Consider the following 12,940-nt stretch of genomic DNA (forward strand, 5'->3'; position numbering starts at 1 on the left):
TCTAGGTATTATTATCCATAAATAGTGATAGTTTGATTTCTACTTTTCTATTCTGTACACCTTTGATATGTCTTTTTTTGTGTGATTGCAGTGGCAAGGACCTTGAGGACTATGTTGGGTATTAGCGGAAATAGTCTTGTCTGATTCCTGATTTTAGGGGTAAATCTTTCATCTTTTTTCAATCGAGAATGATGCTAGCCAGGGCTGTGGAGACAGCACTGTAGTCATGCAAAAAACCTGCATGCCTAAGGCCTTGAGGGCCCAGGTTCAATCCCTAGTACCACCATAAGCCAGAGCTGAGCAGTGTTCTGGTCTTTCTTTCTCTCTGTGTCTTTCCCTCTGTTTCTCTCTCTCTCTCTCTCTCTCTCTCTCTCTCTCTCTCATTAGAATAAAATAAGTAAGATTTTTTAAATAAAGAGAGTGATGCTAGTTGTGGGTTTTTTGTAAATGGTCTTTATTTTGTTGAGGAATTATTCTTCTATTCCAAATTTCTTGAGGGTCTTTATCACAAATGGGTGTTAGATCTTGTCAGATGCCTTTTTGGCATCAGTTGATGTGGCCATATGATTTTTATTAAAGCTTCCCATCCTACTGAGAGACAGACTCCAATAAAATATCACTACCATGTCAGAGGAAGAAAGCTTTCTCTATTAGGAAATATAAGAGTCAGGGCAGGAGGACATATGGAAAGATTGCTCTTAAAGTCTCGGTTTACCAGATGATTTATTCAAATCCAGAAGGCATGTATGTATGTATTCTGATACTATAGATATGTTTTGGAACACTTACATAACATAAAGGATAAACAGATGTATTTCTAGCTCCCTTCAGGAAAGGTACCATCACAGGTCATGCTTTTTCTGACCCTAGTAAAAAATAATAATTTGCACAGAGTCAAAGCCCTTTTCCTATGTCAGAGATGTTTATTCTTCGGTTGTCACTCAAAGATTGTGTAGTAATCTAGATAAGGGCAGTTAATCTCATCTATAGGGAGTCAGGCGGTAGCATAGCAGGTTAAGCGCATGTGGCACGAATTGCAATGACTGGCGTAAGGATCCTGGTTCGAGCCCCCGGCTCCCCACCTGCAGGGGAGTCGCTTCACAGGCAGTGAAGCAGCTCTGCAGGTGTCTGTCTTTCTCTCCCCCTCTCTGTCTTCCCCTTCTCTCACCATTTCTTTCTGCCCTATCCAATAACAAAGACATCAATAATATCTATAAATACCTTTAAAAAATTTTCATCTATAATGTAGAAGCTTCCAAATTGTTCACTTGGCATGATGTTGATGATGTGGATTTAAAAATAAACAGCTGGTTATTATACCAACAGAATGGGTTTATTTGGAAAGATCAAAGGAATTGCAATTAGGGACTTTGAACATATGGTGGGATATAAGGCCAATCTAGACTGAGGAGCAGAGCATATTGACTTACAAGAAAAAGTTAGAGATGAAATGTTCTTACAAACCAGAGTTCGTGGACAAGTGGGAGGTGTAACAGCTCTTCATTTGTTGGACTACAGCACTTTAATTGTGGAAGCTATTGATGCACCCTTTTTTGAAGCAGAAAACCAAGCCACTTCCTATCTGGAGTGCAGGGAGATGTCATTTCCTGAGGGGCAGGCAATGGAGTGATGACATGTTTTAGTTGATGCTCATTTAATTTTCATAATGAGGTGCAATGTTTTCCTTTTCTTCCAGTGCTGTTTTGGTCTCCATCGAATCATTTCCTTCTAAATAAAGAAGGAATAAAAAGAAATGTTACCTTTAGCTCTTAGACCCACTCATTTTGCCAGTGAAGAGTCTTCATTTCTTTGTGTATCATATAGAACAGACCAGAACCATACTCCATTTACCATGTTGCTTTTTTTTTTTTCTTTTCAAGTTTTTATGCAGTGCAAGAGTCAGGACCCAGGCCTTCAAGCACACAAGGCATGTCCTCTGCTGCTCAACTATCTCCCAAGCCCCTGGATTCTTCATTCCTTACCCAGAATAGTATCACTAAAACTAACCCTGAACTTTAAGGGCTATAGAGATGATGAAACAGAAAAGAAATCTTAGAGACAAATTGATAATTTCATGAAGATGTTATTCTTCTAAAAAAAATAGACATATGAAAGAGTAAACAGCTTTTAAGAGAAATCAATGCATTAAATTCCACAGAATACAGAGGAACTTTTTGGGGTGCTCACTATTATTATTATTATTATTATTATTATTCAGTCTGCTGAGGTAAAGAACAAACACCTCATCACAGACCCCTGCAAGCGTCAACCTGGCTTTGACCTAGCACGTTATGATTGGGCCCTCCTCAATCGCTATCGAACAGGCCATGGCCTGTGCGCCACTATGTTCCATCGCTGGGGAGCCAGAGACGACCCGAACTGCCCCTGTGGCTCCAGACAGACTATGACCCACATAGTCAACGACTGCCACCTCTCCAGATTCAAAGGAGGTCTCGAAACTTTACATCACGCTCAACCTGACGCTGTTGACTGGCTACAGAAGAAGGGCAAACGCTAGAATTATTATTATTATTATTATTATTATTATTATTATTATTATTCTGTGATAGAAGACATATTATCTGGTATGTGTAGGTTATGACCTCTGTTTGGTGCCTAATATGCGTCAAGGCTACTATGGTGCATTCTTTGAGAGTGCTATTGAATATCTCTAGTTCATGCAGAGGAGAGTTATTCCTTGCCACACATCTATCTGCCTGATCTCCTGTAAATAGGGCTTCCCTATCTGGGGTCAAATCCTATTTCTATCATCTATATGAGCCACAGCTGATCCAGAGAGAAATGCAACTTCAGTATTCTTTCATGTGTTGGATGGAATGTTCGCATTTGATAAGAACCCAGCCTCTCCCTCCTACTCAACCCAACACTGGATAAAATGACAGTGTCACACACAAGGAACAGAACACTCTTTGGTTGCTTCAACATTCTTTTTTTGGCCTCATTTCCCTCTCTCTCGGCTGAGTTTTTTTTTTTTTTTTTAGTCCAAATTTAGTGGTGATGACTAAGAAATTACCAGGATGTGACAGAGCACTCAGTTCATTGAGTCCTTCCTAGCCATTTCCCGATAGTTATAACAATTGCCAAGTTTTTCCTCCTAGTGTTGTAAGTGCCAGTATCTTTGTAGTATCTTCTATTCTTAACAGATACTAAATCATACATGCAAGCTCTGTCCCGGCAGTGACAGCCTCCTTCTCCATGCAGCTGGCTTCATGATATGGTGCTAAGGAATCTCCCTGCAGAATTTGTACTGGTTGATACTTTTTAATCCCAGAGTTTCTGATATTAAAATAGCAACCTCTAAATTTCAGACTCTTATTGATAATAGCTCAGTGGTCTACCATATGCAAGTCAGTTTGACCTCTCAGGAAGGTAGAAGGACATATGACAACCTCCTTTTCCTGAACTTAGTCCCAGAGCCATGTTGGTAACACAGGGAGAGTTTATAAGAGCCTAAATAGGAATATTCTCAGATCTGGAAGAGACTATATGCAATCAATTCCAGGGGCAATCATACTTGAGCCAGACCTTGAGGGAGGAGAGAGGGAAACCAGTGTATGGAGAACCAGAAGGACATTCTAGGACAAGGAAATGAATAGCACCTGAAGAGGCACGGAGGCACACATAATTCCATGGTGGAGGATGAGGTTGAAAGCATGGTAGTGACTAAACTGTGAATAATTTTCAGTGTCACATCAGTCTTTCATTTTCACCATAGCCTATGTGAAACCATTAAAGTTCCTGAGGAATGGGGCATTCTTTTAGGGTGCAGATAAGCTAGTTGAAGGGAAGAGACCAGGGAAGAGATAATTAAAGGGCAAAAATGAGAGCAATAACTATGCCAATGAAGGGTTAAGAGCATGGCCTAGTGAGAATGTGCATGAATGTCAAGGGACTCTGAAGTTGCCAGTATGGGTAGTTGCCAGGATGGTGGACTTGAATGACTAGGCCACAATACACAGAAGTGGAGACTCCACATACTATTCCTTTTTACTGATTTGAATTCCTATCTACTTTAAGGACCAGGGACAATAACTTCATTTGCGTGAAGACCACCCCTCCCCAGTCCCCTAATTGATATTCACTTGGATATTTTCTCTTCTCACACAGCACCACCTTTTTATTTAATTATTTATTTAAGAAAGGAGACATTAACAAAACTGTAGGATAGGAGGGGTACAACTCCACACAATTCCCACCACCCGATCTCTATATCACACCCCCTCCCCTGATAGCTTTCCCATTCTCTATCCCTATGGGAGTATGGACCCAGGGTCGTTGTGGGTTGCAGAAGGTGGAAGGTCTGGCTTCTGTAATTGCTTCCTTGCTGAACATGGGCGTTGACTGGTCGATCCATACTTCCAGTCAGCCTCTCTCGACACCACCTTTTTTATGCCTCCCTGTCCTGACATGCGATAGCACCCCTGGAGTCTGGGTTACCTAGGAACAGGTCTAACTCCTGCAAATGCATGATGGATTTTTAAGACCTACATCTGATTTATTTGTGAAATGTTAGTATCACCCAAGCATATAAAACAGACCACTAAAATCTGTAGACTCTGGATGAATAAGGAATGCTTCCGCCTATCGTACAAGGCATTAGGTGTAGCCCTTTGGGGGAGGGCATCCTTAGACCAGACATTTCATCATTCTAGCAGTAATGAAGTATCTTCTTTCAGCTCAACAGTATATCTAGTCTTGACCATGTATTATTTATCACATTTGATTTAATTATAAAACTTTATCTTGGGAGTCGGGCAGTAACGCAGTGGGTTAAACACACATGGCGCAAAGCATAGGGGCCAGCATAGGGATCCCTGTTCATGCCCCCCGGCTCCCCACCTGCAGGAGGTCACTTTACAAGCGGTGAAGCAGGTCTGCAGGTGTCTATCTTTCTCTCCTCCTCTCTGTCTTCCTCTCCTGTCTCCATTTCCTCTGTCCTATCCAACAACAACAACAGCTATGATAACAATAACAACTACAACAAGCACAACAACAAGGGCAACAAACTGGGAAAATAGCCTCCAGGAGCTGTGAATTCGTAGTGCATGCACTGAGCCCTAGCAATAACCCTAGAGGCAAAACAAATATATATATATCTTAGCTTCTCCACGTAGGTGTGGACCAGGGGGGCTTGAACCTTAGTTCTTAGTTAGGATAGCATGTTTTCTATATGATGTACCAACACTAGGCCCCTGAAACTTCATTAAAAATTTTTTTGGGGGGAGTCGGGTGGTAGCACAGTGGGTTAAGTGCAGGTGGCGCAAAGCTCGAGGACTGCCTTAAGGATCCCGGTTCCAGCCCCCAACTCCCCACCTGCAGGGGAGTTGCTTCAGAGGCGGTGAAGCAGGTCTGCAGGTGTCTATCCTTCTTTCCCCCTCTTTGTCTTCCCCTCCTCTCTCTATTTCTCTCTGTCCTATCCAACAAATACATCAATAATAATAACTACAACAATAAAACAACAAGGGCAACAAAAGGTAATAAATAAATAGATATTAATTTTTTAATTATTTGGGCTGGGGAGCAAGCATAATACTTATGCAAAAGACTGTTAAGTTTGAGATTCTGAGATCACAGGTTCCAGCTCCAGCAGAGCTCTGGTATATCTATCTATCTATCTATCTATCTATCTATCTATCTATCTATCTATCATCTTTTTCTGTGTATCTTTCATTAAAATAAATAAATATTATTTTTAAAAATCACTCTGGCATGCTGGGATAAGACTCAGGGCCTCAGATATGTAAGTCCAGAGCTCTGCCACTAGCTTTCAAATGATTTGTGACTCTTGTCTGACTCTCTCCAAAAGTTAGTCCCTTCTCCCTCAAAGGGTGACTGATTTCCAGATAATAACACCAGTAGACTGGTTATCCTCTCCACTAGAAGAACATGGAGACTTTGAGTCACATTTCTTTGCAGATGTACCTTGACTTCCACAGTGTTCAGACTCACATATAGGAGTTTTCTCAGCCCATAATTAAATACTGAGGTCCCTACCATGTGAGACTGATCTTCCAAGAGGCTGAGTTAATTGGATTTGTGTAACTTCTCTAAAGATATAATGAGTACCCCAGATTGACTTTATCCCAATGGTGATCTCAATGTCTGTGTTCCAGAAGTCAGGAGGGTAAGCAGTGATATTACTGGGGGAGCTTGATTTCTGTATTATACCCAGAAGACAGAAAAATATTCTGTTGTTTAGCTTTCAGGGACAGACTGCCTGCTATGAACAATCTGTCCTACTTGGTTGAAGTGGCTGAGAATGCTTCACATCTTATAGTTCTGCCATGTGCATTGCTAAGAATATCAACTATAAAAATGAAAATCTTGGGAGATGGGCGGTAGCACAGTGGGTAAAGTGAACGTGGCACAAAGAGCAAGGACTGGCGGTGAAGCAGGTCTGCAGGTTTCTGTCTTTCTCTCCCCCCTCTGTCTCCCCCTCCTCTCTCCATTTCTCTGTGTTATCCAACAGCAATGATATCAATAACAAGAACAATGAAAAATGACAAGGCAACAAAAGGGAAAATAAATAAATATTTAAAAATAAATAGATAAAAAGATTAAATGTTTTTTTTTTAAAAAAATGGTCCATACTCCCAGAGGGAGAGAAATGTAAGGGAAAGATAACTAGAGCGCTCTGAACCCCAGTTCTATCAGGACCCTGAGAGAGAAGAGGAAGAAAAGGAAGGACACTTGGAAGTAGTAATAGAGATACGTATGACTTAGAAAGGAAGAGAAGGCAGGACCATAGAAAAATGTGAAAAATATATAGATAGATAGATAGATAGATAGATAGATAGATATAGAAATAATAGTCAACCCACATCTGTAATCTTGAGAGAACCACTGCAGTTTCCAGTGGAGGAAATGTGGACATGAAACCCTGGTGGTTGGAAAGGTGTGAAATTATACCACTGTTGTCTAATAATTTTGTAAATCAGTGTTAAATCACTAATTTAAAAAAAATGAAAATCCACTGGACAATGGAGACACTGTCAGAAAGGTTTAGTATCTAGAAAATTCACACTGTTTTTACAAGGTGTTTTCCTTGAATTGTATCCAGAGATATTCCTGATAGCTTCTAAACAACTTTGCAGAAATCGAATCTTTCCTTGGCTCCCCTGTGATATGTAGTTCAGTGAGCACCTTCCTCATTGTTCAGCTACTTCCTCTGCCACTCTGGAATGCTAAGAGATAAACATCTGCTCTTGGGTGATCAGGGGACTGACTCAGCAGGTGCAGTGCAGGACTTGCATGTCTGAGGTTTTGTGTATGGTGGAGCTGTGCTCTGGCCTTTGTCTAATTTTCTCTCTTTTGTAAAATAAATGAATAACTTTTAAATAGCATTTGCTCTCTATTCCATTTGGCTTGTAAATGACCATTTTTAATAACTGTTTGTTTCACACACATTCAGAAGACTTGAGAGTTTTATGTTCTTTGTGCATTTCCCTGGAAACCATCTGTTGGGTCAGAAGCCTTTCATTTGTATGGGTAAGTCCAAAGAAAACATAGCCAAGTCCAAGTGCACAGCAGAAAATCACACTTCAGGGTCTAGAGTCCCCTGGGCTGCTGTTTCATGTTTGCTTGTAGAATTACTGTAAATTCCTTGTTTCTGTATTGATTTGCTTATAAATGTTGCTGTAAGGCAAGGACAGGGTAAGGAGGGATTTTTTTTCTTTTTTTTAGTCAAGGTGAAATGACCTGAAGAAAGAAAGAAATCAATTCGGTTTACCTAGGAGTAAAAAAGATTAGCCTTTCTTTGTAGCATCCTCTTAAAATCACAGCTTTCATCTTTTGGCAGTTGACAGTGATGGTATGTAGTAACTGTAGAATCCATGAAAATTAAGTACAAAACTAAATGTTTGTTTTCTCCTATTTAATCCTGAAGGGAACAAAGCTCCAGGTGGCATCATTATGTTTGTCTTCCATCTTCACCTCTTTCATTTCTCTACTATATCACACTTGTGTGAATGGTTCTAATTGTTCCATTACTTTATTGTAAAGAAAGCTAGTCATTAATCAGTAACACTTGAAATTGGGTTTTCTTCCTAAAGCATCACAGCAAGTGCTTTGTGTGTTCTTGCTTTGCAAATGATAATACTGTTCAAATAGAACAGTGGTCATACAAATTCTAACGAAATCCCAAACCCCTGAAATATCTCCAGATTTTGCTGTGAAATTCTTCACTGTAAATATTGAGCTTTTGCTTGTTTACTTTTCTTGCAGGAGCATTTCACACCTGAGTGCAAATTCAAAGAATCAGTGTTTGAAAATTATTATGTGACCTACTCATCGATGATATACCGTCAACAGCAGTCAGGTCGAGGGTGGTATCTGGGTCTGAATAAAGAGGGCGAGATCATGAAAGGAAACCATGTGAAGAAGAACAAGCCTGCAGCCCACTTTCTGCCGAAGCCACTGAAAGGTAAGCTTGACATCAGAGGAGCTCTGGACTACAGGAGTATCATGCTTATGTGTCAGTCCTCTGCTGGGCTTTTGAAATTGGAATGGATTTTCCAAATTAAGGAATTTATAGTGAAAAATGCATAGATTTTTACAATGCTCAAGTACATTAAAGTTTCCACTTTACCATTGTCTCTTGATTTTAATCTCTCCGAGTGTAAAGCAACACATTGCGGCACCTAACTTAGGCACATGTAGCTTAATTGCTAAACTCAGTATGGCCAACACCACCAGTTTATACTGAAATGGTGCCCGGTCAGTAAAACTGATATGAAAATGTCTTCACTTTAACACTTACCAGGAAACTCTTTAGGCTCTTCTAAGGACTTAATAACATTGCCACACAATTTTCACTGATAGTCCAGGAGTGATTTGCTGGCTAATAACAAATTAGAAAGAGTAGGGAACAGGAATGGACCACGAAGGTAGGAAGACTTAAAGCAGTAACACATGGTAGAAGGGTTAGATAATATAAGGAAGGCAGAGTGAAACCTCCGAACGATGACCCTCTTAGCGTCAGAAAGGGTAGTGTAGGGGCCAGCTACCTAATAAAATCAGTACATCACTTCACAACACATTTTTCTGGAGCCAGACTTTACTGGCTATTCACCAGATCGTCTTGGGCAGATCGGATGAGTGCCCATGTGACCCAGACTTATTCTGTGGATAAAATGAGATAATGCATCCCAGGCACTCAACCTGGCATGTTAAGAATGCTCTGTAATCCTTTCTTAAATAAAAAATTAAAAAAAAAGAATGTTCTGTAAGTGCATGTTAGTCTTGTTATTTACAGCACAACCTAACAACATTTACCATATATATTGCATCGAGATTTGTGTTCATGCTTAGATACTTGAGAGTTTCATTTTTAAAGTATGGCGGAAATTAGTCTTCTCATTTTAATATTCAGCTTGTATAGCATGCTGTAGATAGTATTAAACTTCAAAGAGCTTTATTAAATTCATTTTTTCATTATTCCTCCCATCTGTAGAACCTTAGGTGATGGAAATTAAGCAGTAGAATGCTTTATACACTACTACACCAAGACTTGCTATATTTATTTAAAGCAGAGCACCATTTAACTTTGCTCTTGCTGGCACCAGGGGTTGAACCTGGGTCCTTTCACTTACAAGTCTTATATGCTACCATTGTACTATCTCTCTGACCTCAAACATATTTTTACTTAAACTGATACAGTCCACTCTCTACCAAGTCCTTGTAAGCAGCAATATTAAAAAAAAAAAAGAAAAGAAAAGAAAAGAAAGAAAGAAAGAAAGAAAGAAAGAAAGAAAGAAAGAAAGAAAGAAAGAAAAGCAAGGAAAAATGTAAAGCAGGTTTTCTTGCCCTGTGTTTGGTTGGAAGCCTAGTAACCAGCAGAAAAACCGAGGGCCAGGACAGTGTGCCCATGTGAAGGCCTCTTATATCATCTTTCTGTGCTTTTCAGTGGCCATGTACAAGGAGCCATCACTGCACGATCTCACGGAGTTCTCCCGATCTGGAAGTGGGACCCCAACCAAGAGCAGAAGTGTCTCTGGTGTGCTGAACGGAGGCAAATCCATGAGCCACAATGAATCAACGTAGCCAGTGAGGGCAAAACAAGGGCTCTGTAACAGAACCTTACCTCCAGGTGCTGTTGAATTCTAGCAGTCCTTTACCCAGAAGTTCAAATTTGTCAATGACATTTACCAAACAAGAAGGCAGATTTCACTCTTTTTTTCTGCCATCAAACCTTCTTATCAACATCCATAACAGAGCCCCCATAATTTTGATTCAGCTTGTGCAAAAGAATGCCAAGTACTATTAGTGAACAAAATCTGGGAGAAGGACTGCCCAATTTTCTCATGATCTCACCTGTGGTTTGAGGTGGCAAACCAAACAGTTCACAGCACTAAGTCTGATTTAAAAAAGGAAAAAAAAATGCTCTCTCACCAAGAAAATTCAAAAGACCACAATTGCTTTTCAAAAACAAAAATAAAACAAAAAAAATTTAACTGCTTCAATGTTATGTAGGGGCAAACATAATCATGTGAACTGTGTTGTTTTCTTGGCTTAATGTTTTCTATCTATGCTTGATTCAGATGTATTCTTTCCTTTGGTTTAGTGCAATGTATGATTTCTGAAATTCAATGGTTCTATGGACTCTGTGTTATTTAATCCAAATCAGCCAAATTCAGGGTTGAATCTGAGTTGGCATCTCAGACTCAAGGTTAACAGTGTTATTGTGATGTAACTTTTTTTTTTTTAGATGTAGTAGATGTAGTATTCTGGTCAATTTGTGCTGTATTTTGTGAGTAGAAATTGAGTTCTATTGTCAACCCCAGTCAGTAACGATTACTTTAAAGAAATTATCCTCGAGTGTAGATTTCTCTTAATTCCATTTGTGTTATAATGTTTAACTATTGCTGTGGCTTCTTGTGTAAAGACAGGAACTATGGAACTGTGATGTTGTCTTTTGTGTTGTTAAAAATAAGAGATGTCTTCTTTGTATATGTGAATCCTTCTGTTATTGTATTTGGCACGTGAATATTGTGTACATGGAAATGTTAAGACTGGTTACCCCTAAACAACATATACTTATACCTGCTTCTGGAAAAGTGTTTAAGACTTAGCTAGGTTCCCATTTAGATCTTCATATCTGTTGCATGGAAGAAAGTTGGAATCTTGGCATAGAGTTGCATGATATGTAAGATTTTGTGCATTTAATAATTGTTAAAATCTGTGTTCCCAAAGTGGACATAGCATGGACAGGCAGTTTTCTGTCCTGTGCACAGAAAAAGTAAAAAAAAAAGTTGTTTAATATTTGTTGTTGTATACCCAAATACGCACCAAATAAACTCTTTATATTCATTCAAAGAAAATTCTCCATCGTGTTTATATCAAGTGTTTATTTTATATGATTAACTGTTGTAGAAACTGGAAGTTAACATTGAATTATGTAGATAAAGCTACTGGCCTCTGAACATCTACAGTCTAGAGATTCCTATTAACTTGGACACTATCTTAAGTTTATTTAAGTTATTGTACTTGGAGGTCAGCTTGAGACCAAAATTTCCTTTCCCATTTGCGGTGGAGTTTGACCAGTGAGATAGACAGACGTATGTTCTAGTATTTTCTCTGCCACTCATACTCTCATTTCTCTCTTTTGTCCATTTATTGAAGTAGAGGGGAGGCACAGGATTAATACCCAACATGTCTATATATAACTCTAAATACTTCAGTTCCAAGACTTAAGGATCATCTGCAATAATAATGACTTTTCACTACTCCCCAAACTTCCCAGTGCTTCGTAATTCATGCTACTAGAATATACAGTATACAAATAATGATGATGATGATGAAAGAAGAAAACAGAGTTGACAGATGTTTTTCAGAGTCTCCATCAAATAAAGCTTCAGGGACCCCAGGGGCTGAGCGGTAGCACAGTGAGTTAAGTGCACATGGCGTGGGGATCCTGGTTCAAGCCCCTGGTTCTCCACCTGCAGGTAAAGCAGGTCTGCAGGTGTCTATCTTTCCTCTTCTGTTTTTCATTTCTCTCTTGATTTCTCTCTGTCCTATCCAACAACAACAAAGAGCAACAAAATGGGGGGGGGGGGGTTGACTTCCAGGAGTAGTGAATTCATAGTGCAGGCACTGAGCGTTAGCAAAAACCCTGGAGGCAAAAAAAAAAAAAAAAAAAGCTTCAGGGACCGACCTCAAGCAGCATGCTTTAGCAAGGAGGAAGACTGCTTTTTCCTAAAATGTTTGGGTCAAATTCAACAGGAGTGTCCAGCCCACCGCAGACCATTCCAGTCCTTCCATTCATCTTGTGATCTTGTGATTCCATCTTCACTCTCATCCTGTCTTATTCTGCCTGAACTCTAAAATCTGCCTGGCAAAAGGTGAGGCTGCCTGCTGAGCTTGAACTCAGAAACCTTTGTACCATGTTATCAGGAGAAAACTCACCTACCCCCATCCTAGTAAATCTTACTAATTTTCAATAGGTAGAAAAAAGTAAGCTCATTTTAAAAATATTTACTTTTATTTATGGGTAGAGACAGAAATTCTGACGGATGGGGGAGATAGAGGAGAGAGAAACTCCCTACACCCTTTCTGCTCCTCCCAGCCTCTCCTATTATCAGGTATCATTATTGCTCTATTTTTATATTTTGTTTTGTCCATTCATCAACTTCTTTTTCTTATTTTTAGACATGGGTGGAGTCTGCCAAAGCTTGTCCTTTTTCTTTGGGCTTATTTCAGTTCAAGTAATCCCTCTGAGCACCTTCCATTTTGTTGCAAACAGCAACATTTCATCACTTTTTTTCCCTTTTTGTGTCTCCAGGGTTATTGCTGGGTTTCGGTTCCTGCACTACAAATCCACTGCTCCTGGAGGCTTCCCCCCCCTTTTCTTGCCCTTGTTGTTTATCGTTGTTGTTTTTGTTGGTGTTGTTGTTGCTGTCATAATTGTTGGGAAGGACAGAGA

At 39.6% G+C, this 12,940-nt stretch overlaps 1 protein-coding gene across 7 annotated transcripts in view; it reads left to right on the forward strand.

The window, feature by feature from the left end:
* FGF13 (fibroblast growth factor 13) overlaps positions 1-11,339 on the forward strand; it is a 737,755-nt gene extending 726,416 nt beyond the window's left edge. For all 7 annotated transcript variants that reach the window (XM_060183220.1, XM_060183225.1, XM_060183224.1 and 4 more), the window contains 2 exons: positions 8,245-8,443; positions 9,926-11,339. In XM_060183220.1, the coding sequence (XP_060039203.1) occupies positions 8,245-8,443; positions 9,926-10,062 (336 nt within the window). In that variant the 3' untranslated portion in view covers positions 10,063-11,339. The remainder of the gene's footprint in view (positions 1-8,244; positions 8,444-9,925) is intronic.
* Positions 11,340-12,940: the final 1,601 nt, after the last annotated feature.

The sequence above is a fragment of the Erinaceus europaeus genome, chromosome X (genome assembly GCF_950295315.1).
Source record: "Erinaceus europaeus chromosome X, mEriEur2.1, whole genome shotgun sequence".
Taxonomy (NCBI): Eukaryota; Metazoa; Chordata; class Mammalia; order Eulipotyphla; family Erinaceidae; genus Erinaceus; species Erinaceus europaeus.